General features: G+C 44.6%; 1 protein-coding gene across 3 annotated transcripts in view; it reads left to right on the forward strand.

Moving 5' to 3' along the window:
- The window catches only part of ELL (elongation factor for RNA polymerase II), a 54,899-nt gene that overhangs the window by 9,673 nt on the left and 25,101 nt on the right, over positions 1–20,125 (forward strand). For all 3 annotated transcript variants that reach the window (XR_012584467.1, XM_074565613.1, XM_074565611.1), the window contains exon 2: positions 16,490–16,537. Coding sequence is in view for 2 of the 3 variants with exons in the window: in XM_074565613.1 (XP_074421714.1) it covers positions 16,490–16,537 (48 nt within the window). In the remaining variant the exon portion in view is untranslated. The remainder of the gene's footprint in view (positions 1–16,489; positions 16,538–20,125) is intronic.

Here is a 20,125-nt window from a genome sequence, read left to right on the forward strand (position 1 = left end):
AGATAATCAATAATAAAAAGAAGAGTTATCCGTCTGCTTACGTGCTCTTCGTGGTCAGGGTTTTTTATTAGGGAAGTTGCTGGTACTTTTGCTTTTCCTGCTGTAAGATCTGAAATGCTCCTGGGTTCTGTGCACCTCAGAGATGGCCTGACCTGTGGGATGGTTACCAATCCTCAGCTTTATTCCAGAAATAAAAGTGTGGTTTTCTAAAGGAGAACGATGCAGCCGAGCGAGTGTATTGTAATAAACCAGTTCTCCCAGCCTGGAGTCTGGGAGCAGACCCGTGCTGACGGAGAGTCCTGAAACACGCAGCTTTGCTAAGGAAGCGGCTTTTGGTTTAATCTTTAGAAATGTGGAAATGGGAAGGGGAGGGGAGGTAGTAATGGATAAAGGATAAAGTAAAACATACTTAACCTTTGTGAACGTCAGTGGGATATCTTAGATCTGTTTGAAATATGCGCTTTAGTTGACATGGAACATTGGGGTGATTAAAACTAATTGCAAACATTTTTCTAGAGGCGTGATTCTGAAATGGTTTGTGACTCGTTTAAGGACTTTGTTCTTAATGCGTCAGAATGGTACAGTAGCGATCACGGCATTAAAATCTAGAACGCTCTCTTTTTGGGGCTCTTAACACAAAGAGAAAAAGTAGATTTCTTACCTAGAAGGTTTGATATTGTAGTGTCAGGCGTGTTTCCATGACCTTCGTACTGAAGCTGTGCAGTCGTTTGCACCGGAGATGTGTCTCGGGTAGGTGCTGCCTGCATCTCGCTGCGAGCTTGAGCTCTCTCGTACAATTAAGGCCATTTAGTTCAATGTAAAGCCCTTTTACTTGTCATTAAGGCTAAATTTATGGACGCTGACAGCAGGAAGAAACACACTTTTATTCTAACCTCAGATGGGCTCAGTTAAGAAAGCAAAACGTTTCGGCTAACTAGAACTTGGGTGGATTGTTATATTTAGACCAAAAATTCTGGTCAGACAATTAAGTGGCGGCTCTGTGGCCGCACCGCTGCTTGTGCACGTACGGATCAGATTAACTGCCTCGACTCGCTCGCTCCAGCAAGAGAGATTCTCTGTCTTAATGTATGAAATCTCTCGGGGCTTTTGGGCTTGGACCCAGGGAGTCTTTCTGCAGCTCTGTGGTCGATCTCTATGTAGTCAGCAGTGGTGGTATGTTTTTACTGTTCTTATCTGAAATTTTTTCATGTTCATTTTTGGAATTTGCTGTAACCTGAACTTTCACAGGTGTCCTTGAGGGGAGCAAAGAAACATCTGAGTATTTTTTTTTTCTTTTTTGAGGTAGGTTTTTGCCAGTTCAGAAGAGTATGTTCTTTCTTTTACTGTTTGTCGCTTTATTTTTGGAGCAGGTTTGTTACCAACCAGCCTGGCAGTGCAAATAAAGATGTAGCTGGAACAGTGCGGGTTCTGTGCTTCTCGCTGAGGGGAAGGGAGTACCTCCTTTAACTCGGTAGCGGCTTCTTCAGGCAGCTGCCTTCACTTTTCTCTCGGAGAAACCGAGCACCCCTGGAAGACGGTGTTTGCGAGGAGGCTGTTGGCAGCGCTGTGTTAGCGGAGGGTATGTAGCACAACCCGGTTATAACATGGGCTTGTCTTGCTGGGTGTTTTGTGGGCAACTTCCCTCAGTGACAGAAAAAAACCCGTGGCATTTGTGATGACTTTATTGCTGACTCCTCCATGAAGATGGTGAGGTGACAGGAAATAACGGTGACATCCCTGTTGAATGCTGAGTTTCTGCTGGATTGTGTCCCCAGAGTCCCACTTGGCATTGGAGCCACCTCACTTTGCCCCAGAGCCAAAAGAAGCCGTGTCTGAGCATCTCGCTTTAGCTTTTGAGTTTGATCTGGCTCATGGGGTGTTGGTGGTCAGGTTTCTCTGGGATGCCTGTAGCATCCTGGCTCTGACTCTGGTTTATCGTAGCCTTTTCCAGTAGGGCTGGCTCTGACTCCGTGAGGAACGTCTGAAGATCGTCTTAAGTAGAACTTTGGCAGACTAATAATTACGCTTCCCTTTAAGTGTCAATAGGATATCGTTGGGCACAAGGAGAAAACTGGTCCGGGCTTGTTTTCCTGGGCTCAGCAGTGTATTAGGTGAGATTTGTTCTGGGATGGTTGAACGAGTTCGTCAATCTGATCTCGAAATTGCCTTTCTATATTTTTCTCTTGCAAGAAAAGTAGAAAAGCTGTGTGGAAGATAAGGATCATACTGATGTTTCAGCAGCTCGTTTAAGCCATCTGATGAGCACACAGGCAAGTGAATCAGCCCCGGTGTCTTAATATCTCCTAAAATAAATTAGACTTTCGTAAGCAAATTCGGTGGGTTAGAACTGCTGTATTTTCATTAAAAGATTGCAGCGGAGAAAACGCTCTTTAAAATTCAGCCTTAGGGTTGTGTTGTTCATTAACTGATAGTCACTCCTGTTTACCTTGTGTGATAAGTACAATGTTAAGAATGGCTAACAGCGCTGATGCCGTCACAGCTGCCCTTCAGAGAGAATTGCTCTCTTTTTTTATGGCTTGCTTTACTGACAGGTGGGGGTTTTTTTGAGCTAAAATAAATGCAAACAGCCAGAACGTACCTCTCCTAATCATGGAAACGGACTTTTTCCCCCCCCCCCTCCCCGTTCTTAGCAGCTTGGCAACGCTGTTCTCGGTACAAAGGTCATTTAAAAATCTGACATGTCAGGCCAGCGACATACTGCTTCTTAATGAGGCTTAAAACCAGCGTGGAGCTGCTGGGTGGAAATATATTCGACTCTGGAGCAGCAGAATCGAGGGAGACATGTGAACAGCTTCCTGGGGTGGGATCTCTCGACTTTTCTTCCACCAGCCCCCCCTGTATCTCTGGGTAGCCCCCAGTACCCAAGGACTTGCAGTTCCCTTGCGTAACGGGGTTTTATTTTTTCTCTTGTTATGCAAATGAGCACAGGTGTTTGACAGCACATTCGCGTTCTCAGAAGCAACTAAAAATATCTTCCAAAATACACACACACGCACTGGTTTAAAGCAATTTCTTTCCCGTGTTTCAGAGCTGGAGGTTATCTCCTCCTCGCCTTGGCTTCTCCCTGCCCTGTAGCCACCGTCCGGCGGGACGGCGAGGTCCTGCGACACCTCCGCCTTCATTGCCGTCTTGCTTAAACCCTCCCGTCCCTCCTCCCCGGGATGTCACTTGACGTTGAGCTAAAGCTCTTGAACCTTAAGTTCCTTGTTCTCCGTGACGCTTCCTCGGTAGTTTGAATGTCTGAGGGCTTTCGCTCTAATCCTGTTCCCCAGCGCTTCAAGCTCCAGTACTGGAATTTCAGCACCTTCAGCCTCGCCTCAGTCTTTTCGGCTCTTTGACTGTTCTCCAGTTAAAACTAGGTCAGAAACCACTGTCAGCTTCTGATATTTCACTATTCCTGTTTTATAAGTTGTAACCCAGTGTTGCTCTGTGTTTCATCGCTCGCTTTAATTTTAACACATTAAATGTCTCGTCTTGCTCTGCACGAGCAGCCTGACGTAGGAGAGCTGGTGAAACCGCTCAAAATAACATCTTGGCTATAAAAGCAACGTTACCTTGATCGAGTCTGAAAAGGTGAATTATCTGTTTGTTACGTATAATGCCTCAGTTGCCAAACTGACAGATTTTTTCCACAAGTGCTCTCTAACTGTACATTTGCTGGAGGTTTGTGTACAGCCAGATTTCTAGCTGTAATTAACCAGCTTCTCTTTCTGTCTGAGTGGCTTTTGAACCTGATGGGTGAAAGAAAAATAGCTTAAAAAAAAATAAAAAAACCCAAGTAATTGGAAACCCACAGATTGGCGAGGAACACAGTACAGCGGGTATGTTGGAAGTCACTTAAAATATTTATTTTTAACCAAGAGTTCCAGCTGACTGTACCCATTCAGCGTTTTTATAAGACTATTACTGGAATGGTGCTTGAAGTCTGAGCTGGGGTGCCTCAGTATTCGGTGAAATCCACCTGGTATAACTTAAAAGTATCCTTACTCCTTTCTTTTAGACAGACTTTGGTCGAGCTAGCGATATTGGAATTCTTAGGCATTCTCGCCTAGTGGTATTTAAATGAATTCTTACTTTGCAGAATAGCTTAAAGGTTGTGGTTTTTAAATTCTGCCTGAGCTGTAATCTCTAAAAAGTTTTCCAGACCGGTGAGTTGTTTTGTTAAGCTGTTCTTAATACGCTCTGTTTTCTTCTTTCACGTGTCTCCTGCTGCTCCGTGAACCTCGTGTAGGACCTGAGGGTGGCTGGGTTGGGAACCCTTGGTGTGGAGGTACCAGTGCCGCCCAGCTCTTGCTCGCAGACCTGAATGGTCTCCAGTAAACGCTGCGTGAAGGGACAGTGGCTCCATATTCCACCTGGGGGATATTAGCTGGGTTTCACAGAGGGAGGAGTTTCAACCCAGAGGTGAAATGCTTATATATAAGGTGACACGAGGAACAAGCCTCGACTCTGAGCCTGGTTCTGCAGTCACTTCACGTCGCTTCCACAGCGTGGCCTTCAGCCTCGGATGGAAGAGCCTGGGTGTTTTTATCAGTTATGGAAACTTTCTTTATTTATGATGGGGATGAGGGGGAGTTGTTTTAAGATGTGCTATCGTGACACACTTTCCTAGATTATTTTGGGAAACATTTTCTTCTGATAGTGGAGGATTTTGTACAGCGCAAAAGCTGAACCCAAAATATTTGTAGTACCAGCCTGTTATGGAAAAGCTTTTTTAAAATTATTTAAGTTCTTGCAGTTCTAAGCATGATGGTGACCTTTTCATCTGTCTTGGGTCTGGCCAGCACTTTGGGACTGCGTGTGTGCTTTGTAGTCATTAAAGGTAGAGACCAGCCAGGTAAAGAATTGTCCATAAGCAGCTTTTGTAGGGTGGCAGTTCAGAAAAAAACCCCAAAACATTAGCTGGTGTCTTGGGCTAAGAATGATGATTTTTATGGCCATCTTGGAAGACGCTTGGCTGGAAAACCTTTCTATTACATTTCAGTAGCAATATGAGGTGGCTTTGGTTACCTCTGCGGTGGTACGAGCCGGCAGTGACTTCGGTTGCTGACCCCCACAGCAGTTCAGGAGGGGGATTTGGCAGAATAACGTGTGAAGTTTGAAATAAGAGGAGTGTTTAAACAGAGTGTAACTGGCCAGAAGAGGAGGTGAGTATTTATGGTGGATGCTGTGCTCCGAGCAGCAGAAATAGGGAAGTCTTATCCCACAGAACTGGTCCCTCGTTATCCCTCGCTTGGTGGTGTGGCTGGATGCATCCGTGCGGAGTGGCCACCTTCCCGCCAGGCCAGTGCCTATGAGCTGACTTCTGCTTCCCATTCCTCAGCGAGGGGAAACAAATCTTGCTATATTTAATAGCAAATTCTAAACCTTTTCAGTGCAGCTTCTTGAGATCATCGTTTTCAGTTGTATCCACGTTTCAAATTTGAGCCTGTGGGGGATGGGAAGGGTGAAGAACGGAGATGACAGGTACTTGCTGTGGTCCTTTTTTGGGCAATCAGACCAAAACCGCCTCTGTCTTCACATTTCGCAGCCCTGATTTCGTTGTCAAAACAGAGCAAGAGCAGTATTGCTTGTATTGCTACAGAAAGGCTAATCGGTGAAAAGTACAATTTCTAAGATAGGCAATAGCGAGCCAAGTGATTTCCATGCTTGAAATTGTTTTCCTCAGCATTTTCGTAATCTTTTTGGTTCAGTTTGAGAGGTGGCCGCATCTCCAGCATCTAGTAAACAGTAGCAAACCTCCCTCCTCTTCCAGAGGAAGCACGGAAGCCTTCATTCAAGGTCTCTTGTGCTAGAGGAATGGCTTTTAAAATATTAATCTGAGAAAATCTAAAACCCCTTAATGATTCTTGGCTCATAAAACTGTTTAAGTAAAGCCTTTAGGGAAAACCAGAACTGCTGTTCACCTTTAGCAGAGTTGGGAATTTTGGATGATTCAGTTTCCTTATGCCAGTTTGTTGTGTGTTTTTTTTTTTTTCTCAGTCCTTTCCCAATTTAACAAGATCATCTGATAGCTCCAGTAAAACCCTGCTGCAAAAACAAGCAGTGTTGCATGCGAGAGCTGGCTACCCGGGGAATTTCGAGCATGGACGTCTTAATGGGATTCTCGCCAGACTAAGGCCTCTCTAAGTCGTCCTGTAATTCAGATGTGCACAGATGCTGAAGCTGTGCTGCTGAACTTGTCTTAAGAGAGTATTTAATAATTATTTCTCTTATTAGTACTTCCAATGTATGGAAGTAGGACCGGAAATTTCGGTGTGGAATAGTGTTTCTGATTGAAAACTGTTTCAAAGCAAATCCACGTGTTCAAAAAACAAATCTAAGAGGGTTTGCTTTCCTTTGCCTGCACTTTAGAAATACCAATATTTACCTTCCTTTTTTTCTACCCTATCTTTAGCTTCCAGTATCTGCTAACAGATTTTGCCGTGCTAAAAGACACTCAGTGCAGCCCTGTAAGAAGGGGATAGATTCAGGCCATATGAGCGGACTTAAATTATGACTTAATTTTCCAATTTAAAACGTTTTTTTTTCCCCTCCTGTATAAATAAGTTACTATAGGGTTGCTATTTTAAAAAAGAGGTGGGCTTAGGGATGTGTTAATTTACTTTTCTCCAAACGCCATTCAGTTGCTTACGAATAACAAAACAATGGAACTTATTTCGAGGTTCGTGCTTAATTTTTTTGCGATGAATTTGCCAGCACAGCATTATCTTTGTAGGAGTGCTTTGGGAAATGTTGTTTCAACTTGTTTTATGCTTTCCTGGTGCTACCTTCTATTGGTTTTAGTCTGAGTTACAGGAGGAAAAAAAAAATCCCTTCAGGAAAAAGGGTAATAAACCCAGCCATTTGTGCTGAATTTTGTTGATTTCTGGTGTGCTCGTGGAAAAGGGGAAGGGGTGCTTGACCCTCTGTCTTCGGGATTGGGGTGGGGAGAAGAGGACGAGGGAAAGGTGAGAGCCTTCAGATGAATGGGCAGTTGTGATCCAAGAATGCGTCACTGACTAATAAAATTAAAATAGCTTTGAGGGCTATTGGTTCTCAGTTTCAGAGAGTCTGGAACACCCTTCAGTAATGAGTAACGGGTGCAGAAAATCCGACAACAAAAAATGAAACTTCCTTTTCAGAGAGATGCAGTACTTTTATCAAAACTAGGGTTTTGGCTTGGAGTGAAGGAGACCTCCTGAGTCAATGCAGTAAAAAATGAGCATGACGTCCTGTGTTTTGATGATTCTTTCATTATAGACACATTTTAAATTGATTGCCAGACTGCTTTGAAGAGTTGTACTAGGGGCAGAAGGCTACATGGGAATGCAAATGTTCTTTTTTTCCCCCCCAAGCCTTTCCTTCACAAGGCTTTGGAAAGGGTGGGAGTTGGCCATTGGTCTCCTGACAGTAAAACCTGAGGAAGCAGCCCCGTCTTGTTAGCAGTGAAATTGGTGGGAGTTTGTAACGATTAAATGCAGAGAATCACGCGTTAAGCTCTCGTAGCAGTCTGGTGTCAGGCGAAAAGGCTTGAGACTTTATGATTATTGCTTCTCTTGCTAGACTTAATGAGTAGGTTTCCCTTAACACCCCAGAAAAGCAAAGGTAAAAAACACAAAATAAAAAAAGAGTGCTGTGCCGTTGGGAAATGTGCCCATAGTCTCTGAACTTGGATTCCCAAATGAGACTGAAGATACGATGTAACCGTGTCTGTGTTAATTGGGAGCCAGGGGCCCTGGATGCCACAAACCCACCTTTGATCTTTTCCTGTTTCTTACAATATACGTTCCCTTCGACCTCAGACTACGAGTCGCCTCCCGTTTCAGTGTGGATTTGCTTTCCATCTTTTGTCTTTCCACCGCGTCGAGCGGTGAAGCTGGGCCTCTTGGAAGTGGCAGCGATGGGATCCGGTGACCCAGCGGCCATTGGAAAAGAAAGTGTTATTCAGAACAGAAGTGGTTGTGGCTCTTAAAATGATCTAGGTTATGCCTCTATGCGTCCCCAGAGTGTGTTCTCCTCTTGCAGTGTCTCTCCCTGCAGTAACCTGTCCCCATACGGGTGAGCCCTTCGCTGCAGACAGGTAGGTCTGACTCTAAAGTGTCCTCTGGAAGTCCCAGATCCATCATCCGCAAAAACAAACTTGCATTTTCTCTGGAGACGGAGCACTGCATACTTGCAGCATCTCTTGCAGCCATTTCATATGGTGTTTTTGTTCCTATTTATTACAGAACAATTCTGTATCCATCTTGGTGCTCATGAAAAGAGTTACTCGGTTACGGCATTTGCGTTGCTGAAGAAATTGAGGAATAGGGATTGCAAGAGGTCATTTGGTGGTTCCTGCTCTTGGGAAGGAATCGGTCGGATGGACGTGCTGGTCCGTTTGCTGTAGCCAGGTTCTCCTGCGGCCAAACAAGGTCGCCTGCTGTGCAGTGATCCCAGTAAACTCAATACCAAGTGACAATACTTTTAATTATTTCTCTAAGGAATTGAGCCTTCTTTTAACTTTCTTCCTGAAAGGCATTGCCTGAATTGCGTATACGCGTAGCGTTCCTTTCTAGTGGAAAACTACTGTACCCTGTGCTAGCCAAACATCTTGGCTCAATGATCCTGAGCCATGTGTGGTTTGTCCCAGGGTTTCTCTGTGTGTGCGGCGGGCTGGAGCTCCCTCACCAAGGGGACCTTTCACAGGATTTGTGGTTGGTGCTAAAGATGATCAGAGTATCGGTCTTCGTGTCAGAGGTATCTGTTCTTTTGGAGTTCAGAGGTTTATTTTTGCAAATACAGGATCAGTAAAAACACAGTTTGGTTCTGTAGTAGGAAGAAAAGACTCTTTTGAAGCACGTCTGGAAAGAGTCACTTGAAGTTACCAAGTTGAAATGCAGAAATTTCACTGGGCTTGAGCGTGAAAGTTTAAACTACCCTGTATGTAAAACACCACCGAGGTGAGTTGTGTTTGAATTGTTTGCTCGTGCTGGGGAGGGTTTCAAAGGCAGGACCCACCGAGGAGCTCTGTACTCGGGGCTGACGGAGGAGGCCGATGGGTTTGACAAGCTGAGGACCGCTCTCATAGCGGCACGGTCATACTGGCCAGGCACAGTGTGCCGCAGCCCATCGCCGTGGGGCTGGCGAGTGTCAGCTCCATCGAGGGTGCCGAGGGGTGTTTGGGTACAGTTTGGCTCCCCGTGGGATATTTCTCAGTCTCTCTCTCCCGTCCCCTCCTTCCCCTTTAAAGCAAGCTTTCTGGCCCCTGCTGGAGAACCGCCCGCAGCAGGGAGGTGTGTACCCGCTTCAGTTTCCCGATGAACTCTGCAAAGAATCGGTATCAACAAACCCATTGCCTTTTATTCAGGAAGATCTTTTTTTAACCTGGATTAGGCGAGATCAGAAGATCCAGGCATGTGAGAGGGACCAGGCTCCCCGGCTGGCTCAGCTCTCGTGCCTGTGGGGTGACATCTTGATGACAGTGGAGTTTAATTGCTCTGGGGTTTGCTGATACAAGCTATTGTCCATTTAGGGACTGAGTTTCTGCTTTACGTTGCAGGCACAAAGCATTTCAATTACGCTACACTTTTTTTTTTTAAACTTAATCATGTGTCTTACTCTCTAAACTTTACTCAAAGGTAGCAGCTTTGTGTATCATTGCTCAGGTTGTGTAGTGATGTAAGATTTTATATGCTTACGATGCGTCCTTAATGCAGAGCCCCGAATGTTGAAGTTCTGTAGGTCAGCCACAGTTTCCCTAATGTTAAGGGTTTTTTTTGGGATGACGTTTTTAATAAAACTTGTTTTCTATCTTATAGGGGCACTCTTAACTTTCCAGGGTCAAAAACCAAAGCTACTGAGGAAGTGATGTTTGTGCTGTAATAGCCCACTTAAAATTATGCACTTATAAACAAGGAAGACAGTTTGTATTTTGGAGTTTAGCAATTTAAAGTTTAAAATGTACAGCTTAGCATTTTGTCTGACATAAAAGCTCTTTATCGTTTTATTGCTGCTTGCACCGTGTTATGGCCAGGACTCGTAGGTGCTTTAATATTGCAGCAATAATATGCATCCATTAATGCCTATTAGTAAGATGATAGATTATAATAAATACAAACTACAGTTCACAGAGTAATTGGTAAGTCTCCAGCTTCCAGATCTTCATCAAAAGCACCTTTTTAAAAATTATTTGTGTTGAAAGCTTGGGTACTTACTCCTGCACCAAACAGGTATTTCTTTTACATGTTGGGGAGGGAAGATGGGGTAGAAGAGTGGGCAGCCGGGCCCAGCAGACGGATGCGGTTTCATCGTTGGACAACGCTTTGCTCATCAAGTTAATAAGTGGGGTAATTCCGGGGAGGAGGAGCGAGCAAGCGCGTATGTGGGTTAATTCGGGGCTCGCCGCCCCAGGAGCACCCGTCACCCCGCGGTGCCGCGCTGCTCCTGCGTCGGGGGGTTTGCAGGCTCCCATCTCGGGAAGGATGCAGGGACACCCCCAGAAGCATCCCCACAGCCATGTTTGTCACCTCAGCGGCTGACCGTTGTCACCGCGGCTGCTGGCACCTCTCTTTGAGTAGAAAGCTAAACTTTTGCTTCACCAGTTGTGGATTTACATGGAATTTCCAGGACTCTTTCCCTGAGAATGCTGTTATTTGAATAGCAAAACCAGTCGCTTGTCTCCGAGGCGTATGTAGCATGAAAAGGTCTGGAAGGCTTTGTAGTTTAGGTCAACAAAAATTATATAGGATCTATAATTTTCGAGTCTCAGCAGAGTCGATCCCATCTGCAGTCTGTTGGTGTCCCCAACTTCAAATGGGGTTGTTGGGAGGCCTTAAATTGCAGATGGAAATTGTGTAGCAGGGAGACGGTATTTTAATTCCGTGAGTAATAGATGTGACATAAAAAAAGAATATGCTGGAGGCTTTTTTGCTGCTGTGTTTCTGGTAGGAGGTAAATATAAGCCTCGAAAAAAGGGGCATGTCTTGGGAGAAGTCTTTTGTCTCTCCCTACTATGCAGTGCCGCTCTCCTGGGCCGGCTGTGGCTAATTGACTGCCAGCAAACTTCACACACAGTCACTTGAAGTTGTTGTGGATATATTCCAAGGTATTTATTTCCCCTGGGATTTATAGATCTTGCTGCTAATGAACTTTGGGACTCTGAGGTGTCTCTTGTGAGTCTGCCACAGCGAGATGTGGGATATATTTGCTTTCGTTTGGGTCTCTCGTTTTACTTTCCAAAGTCTGCGTGGTGTGTCTAAAACCAAAATGTAAGTGGAAATCTAAATCATTAAGTTCTGTTCGGGTCTGCAGGACACCTTTTCTCGAGCATCCAGGTCTCCTTGAACTGCGAATCCTCCTGGATTGAGATCTGACCCTTTTTTAAAATTTTTTTTCTTATCCTTTGGCAGTTGTGCTGAGAAGCCGGAGGAAGTAGCGGAGGGAGCATGCCTATATTTGGACCACGCTGTGTAGGCAAAAGAAACATAAACTAGTCATAACCAAAGAATTAAAGAGGAACTTCCATGAGTTTGGGGTATTAGCGAGTCTGAAATTTATGAATTTTAATTTTCTGTTTCTTCTCATTTTTCTAACTGGCTTCCGAGGTGCTTGACCTGGCTGGAATTGCACGTGACAGCTGGAAATGTCCCCGTTAATGCCAGCCTCGGGGTTACCCTGATTTTACAGTTTCTCTGTATAGTTATTGGAATTCTTGCTACTAATTTTAAATGCTTGCAAGAAGCTTTAAATTCTGAAAATAATTCCCTTGTTCCAACATAAAGAAGGGTAAGCTTTCATTTGCTCGGTTTGCTCGGCATTTGTGACTTAACATTTAAGAAAACAGACAAATACACCAATACTAAGTATAGGAAATATTTTCCGTGTAACACTGCCTTCAGTCTGAATTCCAGTAAATGCCTAACAGAACTTCTCGAAACAACGTATTCTTTAATTATCCCTATTTCCCTGAAGAAACGGGGAGGTTTCCAGCTGGTTACTTGACCTGAGGATTTTAAATGTCCCTTCTGGTCCTGGGTAGGAATATCCCATCCAGCTTTTCCACTAAACGGTTTTAAAACCCAGTGCCAACTTTGATCATATAAAGTGATAGATAATGAAGTGTTTTAGAATATATCACTTTATATTTAATACATAATAACTTGTTTTATTAGTTTTACATTTAATTTTTGTGCTTTTTGCTGACACTTTCTAGTTCCTCCCACTCTTTACTCAAGCTTCCATGTGCCGGATCTGGAATACTTAAGCACGAGGAGCTGTTTGGGCATTGACACCGCCTCTGAGAGCTTTCGGAGCACGTATTAAGGGTTACTGGCTCTCCCCTGGCCCGGGGGAGAGGAGGAAGATGAGCATAATACCATGCTAATAAAAGACAAATGTTTTGTGGGAGCTTTGGGGATGAGTTTTTGGTTTAATCTCATGACTTCTAGCATAACCCTACAGTATCTGGAGGACTGTCTGAGGAAAAGCACTTGGGTCCGTGGCGTTTGGTTCCCGTTGGCGTCCCAGAGTGGAGCTGCAGTGTTTGAAAGCTTGTGGCTTTATTTCTCAGGCGTCCCTGAAGAATACAGCGGGAGCTATCAACAGCAGCGAATTGGGCCCAGAAGCATGGAAATGTTCTTTCCAGATCGCAAAGAAGTGATTCTTCTATGCTGGCTTGTCACCTGACATAACTGGGGTCTGTCCAGGCCACTTTGGAGGGTCTGTTGGCAGGTCAGGTAGATACGGTGAAGTTTGGGTAGATCCTGGAGCCACACATTTGTGGTTTGGATGTTCCTCTGGAAGTTATTGCTATGGAGCGTTGTGGCACGGGTGGGTTCGACTGCAGGAAGGACTCTCCGGCTTGTTAAAACAGTTCATTTTCTCTTACAGTAAGATGGGAGGAAGCTTGACGCATTTTCTTAAAGATCCATTGTAGGAATTAGCAAACAGTGAAGCCGTGGTAATGATTTGCCAACCTTTTGGTCCTGCGTCAGGAAACCTTTTGTTGAAACAATAGCGAGTGGGAGCAGGCAAGAAATTAATGCGTCGGAGGTGTGTTTGAAGGGCCTCTGCTCGCTCTTGGTGTAGGCACAGCGTAGAAGTTTGTGCCTCTGGCCTGGCAGTGGCTTGTTCTCTGGTCCCACAGGTCCCAGCAGGGCTGCGTGTTCACGCTCGGACCTCGTAAGCAGCGCTGACGGCGCTATGGAGGGCTCTGTTAACTGCAGAGGTGAACGTCTGTACCTGGCAGCAGAAAACCTGTCCGTTGGCTGCTTTGAAACACTTGACATTAGGAAGAAGTTCTTTACACTGAGGGTGGTGAGACACTGGCCCAGGTTGCCCAAAGAGGGGATGGAGGCCCCATCCCTGGAGACATTCGAGGCCAGGCTGGATGAGGCTCTGGGCAACCTGATCTAGTTAAAGATGTCCCTGCTCACTGCAGGGGGGTGGGACTAGATGGCCTTTAGAGGTCCCTTCCGACCCAACACATTCTATGATTCTGTGATCTGTTGTTTTCTTGCCTTAGATTTTTGTCTTTATCCTAATCGGCTTCTAGTAGCCATTCCTAGATACAGTGAGTCTCATGGAAAGCTGGAATTGGTTAGCTGGAAGGTGCTCGGACAGATCTGTCTTGTTTTGTCTCTTAATTAAACATAAAGGTGAGGTTTCATCAGCATCCTTGGTGTACCGAAATGTGCTGAGCGCTGTCGGCTGGTGTTCTCTGGTGCTGGCAGACCTGCGCCCGCAGCAGGACCACGCTCTTGCCCCAGGGACGGGGAGATGACTTCATTAATCAGAATGAAAGAGAGAAAGAGGAAAAGACCTTGTTCCCATTAAAGGTGGGTGGGACGGCATTTCTAGGAAACCATAACGAAGGAAGTCCACTGTCGTGGCGTCACTACGGAAGAATTAGGTGAGTCCGTAGAGGATGATGGGGGTTTTGGAAACGGCAGCAAGAACTTTGTGAAATTGGGCTTTGTCCATACAAGATCATTCAGGAAAGTTAATCCAAACGAACTGAAAATTGAAGTATGGTTTTAATTTGGTTTGGCTTAATTCATCTGTCTGCTTTTACTCTGAATGAAGGTGTCCATGCAGGAATTTAATTTCGTCTAATACAAGTACTTAAATTCATATCCTTAATTAGGTTAGGGTGTGTGTGTGTTTTCTCCATCCCGGAGCGTTCTCAAACGACCCGTAGCCAAGGAGTTGGGAGCAGCAAGAGGGACGTGACGCCTGCAAGGGGTGATGTTGCTGAAAAGCCAAGAGCCTTCCCTGTCTCTCCCCGAACGGGGAACGCGGATGGTGCAGTGACCCTCCGATATCCAGCATTTCCCTGCCATCCCTTCTGTGGGTGGCGGCGGGGCGTTATAACACCGATATTCCTACACAAAACCCTGCAGTCCCTTGGTACACACCGCTCAGGAGCCTGGAAATACTGGATTTTGGGGATTCAAGGAAATAAAGCTGAAGTTTGTCATTTATCTCATGTGAACACTCATTTTTAAGTTTGAGATTACGCATTTAACTTCAAACCAGTTTGTATGTAGATTAGGGAATTTATAAGTTCTGTAATTAAAGCTTGTCCTGATTTGTGTAACAGTACTTCTGTATTGTTACTGCCTTGTTATTCTACTTACGTGCTTCATATTACCTTTTTATTCCACTTAAGTAATTTTACAGAATTAATTGCAGAACTTTGCAAATCCGTAATTAGCTGTACAAGATCCGCGTTCAGATTTATTTATTTTTTTTTTTAATCCAGATTTTTTTTTTAATGTTTCAAATGCTTGTTTGCTCAAGTATGTTCGTATGAATTTCTGGACGCGTTGCACAGTACATGCTGACACCGGGAACAAAAAGCTGGCCAGTCTGTCGATGAACAGCGCGCTGTGGTATGCAGTGGCGTGGCACTCAAGGAATTCGGTGATCTCCGTACGTAGAGCAAGATGTTGTTTATTGTTTCTTGACAAAGGTTGTTTCGGGTCTACAGAACTGGCTATACGACACAGAGGGGGTGCTGTCGGCTTCAAGCATGGTTGTGCTTTACTCACCGTCATGAATATCTCACAAACAGTTTATTTGGGGTGTGATGCAGATGGGTTAAACCCCGTTGGATGGGCTCTTCAAAGTGTGTCTTGGTGTGAGTTTATTTGTCTGTGCTGGAAGGAGAGTTTCTTGCTAGTGAATTTATTTATTTTTTTTGTTAATGTCAGCGTATTGTGGCTTAGATTCTTCACTCCTGGGCTGAAAGCCTTTGGAAAGGTTTTATGAGAGATGATAAACTTTAACGGGCTTTCGAGCTGTTAACTCTTTTGCTGCTAAACGAGAATGGCTGTGTCTGTCATCCTGGGGAAGTCGATGGGGTCGCTGTGACGCCAGGAGATGACTCCGATAGAAAAAGGATGACACAAATGCACCCTTTGGACTTTGTCTCCTAAACTCTTCGTGGCATTTTTCCCATTAGAACATTGTCTTCCGTCTGTGGGGCAGCGTCTTCACTCCTTCCATGACATTGCAGCCTGGTTGTCAGCTCTTCTGTCCCCATGAAGGGGATCCCACACCCAGAGTGTTTTTTCCACCCCGTGGAGCACAACTCCTGCGCTGCAGGGTCTCCAAGTGCGTCTTGGGACGTTGTGAGTGACTTAGGAAATAGAACCATTACAGCCACAGTTCTCCTGAAATGTAAGAAGTAAAACTTAGCGTGGCTTGGGTTGCATGTTATTTTGTTCCCGATAGTTGAAACCTCAGGTAAGAGTTTGGACTCCAAAGCGACTCCAAAGCTTTTGTGATCTCTGTAAAACCACAGCGAAGTGAAAAGTGCAATCCCGGTGCAGAAACTCCGGCTGAAATTCAGTGGTGTTTCTGCCTCGAGCAGATTTCAGGGGTTTTCAAAGCTTGCAGGAGTGCGACTCCGTGAAATGGAAGGGAATTAGTACGGAGGAAGAGGCCGATTGTTGAAATGGGCAAAGTAACAACAGTATTTTGCAATGAAGTTGCAGTTCGCTGCTCCAATGAATTGCCAGCTTTCTGGTGGAAAAAGTTTGCTTAGCACGTTCTCGGGCCTAGGAACTGTAATAAATGTTTCCCCTCAAATATCCGCTGTTTGACTCAAAACTGAAGGCGAGCGCCGCTGCCGCGCAGCCAAGCTGTTCCGTGCTGAAATGGGGGCTAGGGGTCGGGAAGGAGCGAAGTGTGGCCTGTCCGGGTATCATCCCTGAGGTTCGCTTTTTCTGCAGTAAGGGTTAATGACTTTCAGGAGTGAAGTGTTTTAACCACTGCTGACGCTACAATTTTATCCCTTTTCTAGGTGCAAACCCACTGTTTCAGGAGGTTTTGTATTTTCCCACTTGGAATTCTGTATATTTCCCTGAACCTTTTTCCTTTTTTAAAAAAAAAAAAGTATAGGTGAAAAATCAAGCTGAGTATTTTTTGGCACTGAATGTTGGAGCTTTAAATTTCTCTACGGTAATCTTTTTTTTTTTTTTTCCCCACTTGTTTTTTTTAGGATGCTGTGACATCAAAACCAGTAATCCAGTTTCAAGGAAGCCAAGGGGTAAGTTTGCATGTGGGTTGCCTTGGAAAGTTCTTCGCCGGCTTATACAGTTAATGTGAGTAAGGTACGTGTTCTGTGTGTCTGTCCGGTTCCAGTTCAGGGGGATGCTCTGGTTTCTGACGGTGAGAGATGCGAAGTGTGGACGCGCTCCGGGAAGGAGTCTGTGCTCCTCGATCCGCCTGGATTATATCTCTTAAAAACTTTTCCCCCTCTTTCTTTTCTACCCTTGCTAAATCCATAGCGGTGCAAAGGGCTGCCAGTGGGGAAACGGAGTTTTCTAAGGCCAGGCTATTGGGTAGGAGGAGGAAACGGAAAGTTCAGTGATGGCAGTGCCATGGTGGGTGCAGCAATCCATGGAAACCTCGGCCGTGTCCCGAGGAAACGCCGCCCCGAGCCCGGTAAAGTGTGCAAGACTTTATGGGCACAAATTACTGAGATTAGCAGTGCTCAGGGGCTGCTACGACCGTACCGAAGATTTATTTAATATGCACATCTAAACAACTGGGCAGTTTCTGTATCAAAAGGGTTTTTTATTCAGGAGTTTTATTTCTTTAACTTCTGTTCCGATGACTGAACTCTTCCAAGATATTTATAGATGCTCGAAACCGTCTGTCGAGCCGGTTACTGACAACGCTGAGATTGAATTGGCAGTGTTTCTGGTAAAGTAATGCAACTCTTCAGTGAACTTTAAAAGTGTCATTCATACACCTTTTAGCTACAAAAAGGCGTGTGTTTAACTTTGTTCTGCGTAAGGAAGGAGAATTTAATTATTTTTTTTTCCTAAGAATCTGAACTTAGCTGTAAATTACTTCTTAATTTTTTTGTGGTGGCACACTAAAACTTCCAAAAATGCTTGAATCAAGTAGGCGTTAAAGTCTAGCACGCTTCTCCTTGCCCATATTTTACCCTGTGATATTAGTCTCACAGTACTCTAACAAAACAGAGCAGGAAAGACATAATTGTTATCTTAAGTTAAGAAGAAAAATACAAACCTTTCGGTCCTGGGAAATAAAGAAAGGAGCAATTTCCAGGGTTTTTTTTCCACTTTGTTTACAATTAAACTTCCCAGAAAGCTCAGCATGAAAGCTTAGATAAAAATCTGCAACTGAAGTTTGGCAGAATTAGAGGCGAGTGGCAAGGAGAACTTTTAAAGGTGGATGATTTGTCGCTATTAGATGAGCAAACAGCTTTGCATGTAATAAAGAAGCTACAGAGACTTGCAGACGTTTTCCCCTCCCTTTGTAGAGCACCTTGAGAGGACCTACACCTAACTTTTCCTGCAAAGCTGCTTAAGTTCTAGAAATGCCTCTTCTCTTAATCTTCCTCCTCGAAGGAAACACAGCAAAATGAATCGGAACAGCTTAAAACGCTCCACCGCCCTCAGCTGCCCGGCGCTCCCTGCGCTGGGTTTCACGTGGATGCCGTACACGCTCAGGCATTTTCAGGTTAACCTAAAGAAAACCTATTTTAAAACGGTGCAGTTCCTTGTAATAATTTTAAAAATACCTGTTTTACAATTATGGAGTTCCTTATAATAATTAAAAAGATGTTTAAACGATGCAGTTCCTTATAAAAATTAAAAATATTCTAAAGTTATGCGGCTCCTTATAATAATTAAAAATAAATATTTCATGCACTTAATTATATTTGAGCCCTTAACTTCCAGAGAAGAGGTGTTTTTGGTGAAGGCGCTGCCGATCACCTGTAATGACAGCCGGGGACGGTGCCGCTGAGAGGGCGAAGCGTGGAGCCCTGCGCGGTGGCAGGAGGGTGTTGGCAGCACAGGCCTGACCTCTGCCTGCCTCATTTTTCAGCTGCTTAATTAATTGCGCTGTCGAGTAAAGGCCAAAGGTAGAGCTTTGAAGAAAGCGAGACCCAGCTCAATTGGGGCAGATAGAAAGAGCTCTTTGTCCTTTTATTATTATTTTTACTGGGTATGACACGAAGCTGGCAGCTGCGAAACCATCTGTTTTTAAGCGCAGTCCTGGTGTGTGTCACGATTGTGCCCTGCTTTAAGGAATTGATGACGAGGCTTTAAATACTTTCTAGCGAGTCTCCTATCAATTGGGCCAAAAAGGTAATTTTGGTAATTTAACAAGCTCTGAAATTCAGGTGATGACACAAAACTGTATTTGTTTAGCTATTTATTTTTGGAATACGCTTTCTTCCACTATACCTTAATTCCCCAATTTGTTGCCTTCGTATTTTGCTCCCTAATCACTGGCGCTGTGGAGAAGATTTCCCGTTAACTGTCGAGGGCGGTAGGTTTTGTTTGTGCCGCAAATGTCAGAGTGTGACTTAAAGCAGTGTCCAGTGGTACGGGATTTTAATCCTGTGACTTTTCTGCGTAAATACCCCTCTTGCGAGAAGGACAAACTTCAAAGTACTTGATGACTGGGGGAGGCAGGACATAAAATACGAGTTTAAAACAAACTGCCGCTTCCTTAACTTAATTCTGCAGAAGCCTCCCGACCTGTTGAATCTCATTATTGGTGGGGCTTTTAAATTACTGTGCCCATGTCTCTTTTTTTTTTTTTTAACTGTTCCCTGTGTTAGTCTAATGAATGCTGTCAAGGATGCTCTCAGCTTTTCATACACAGAAGAACAACTTTCATGTTTAATAATCTAATTAACCAGCAAAGGGAACTGGCCGGGAATTAAGCACGGGGTCAGCGAGGTGGCAGCTCTGTCGGCCAGGTGCTGAAGGGAGGATGTCGGTGGTTCTCACCCAAAATAAAACAGGTATTTTGGTGACGGGGGACAAAACCTGCGTGGATCCTGGTCTGGATGGACTCTCATGAGAGGTTTTATAGGCTGTGGGGTGTAAATGGTCTTTGCCTTGGGATGCATTTCTTTATAGCAGTGCTAGTCCTGTTACTGACTTCTGCAGTGCGATAATCCCTGTATCGGTCAGGCTTTCGGTGGCAGCGACCGGGTCGCAGTTAGCAGAGTGGTACTCCTTGGGACGCTGAAGTGGGACTCTCTGGGTATTGCTTAAGAGCAGCACCTGTTAGTTGGTTTTTCATCACAAACTGGATTTTCTTGGATAGTTTTGTAAGTTTATATGGAGTCTGGAGCATTTTGCTTGTTCCAACGTGCATGTAAATTAGGATTTAAGAGCTTGGGTACCAAAGCGTCACAAGCAGCGGTAGTTGGAGTGCATAACTTCACAAGAAAGGCTGAAGATGCTTCTATTTCGGTAAAAGCATGTGCAGAATTAGAGCTTGGGTTGGGTCAAATTTGCAGGTGTTTACTGGGGGAGGGGGGGGCTGAGATGGGGGAGTAGGGGAAGAACTGAACTGGGGAGAAAAAACCCCCTTAGGGTACCAAATACACGTGTGTTCGTGCAGCTTTCTTAAATATGACTGTTAGGAACAAAACGCCTTAACTTTTACGTGATTGGAAAATATGACGTTTTGCCCCGTTTCTTGGGATGAACTTGTGCTGGTATTAACAGAGGAAGGTGAAATTGCCATTCAGAATGAGCTGTACACAGATGAATATTACTTGAAAGAAAAAAAAAAAAAAAGAAAAAAACAAAAACCAGAAGTCACATCTGTAGGGAGCTATTTTTAAGTGTCTATGGTT

This window comes from Larus michahellis, chromosome 23, assembly GCF_964199755.1.
Source record: "Larus michahellis chromosome 23, bLarMic1.1, whole genome shotgun sequence".
In the NCBI taxonomy this organism is placed as follows: domain Eukaryota; kingdom Metazoa; phylum Chordata; class Aves; order Charadriiformes; family Laridae; genus Larus; species Larus michahellis.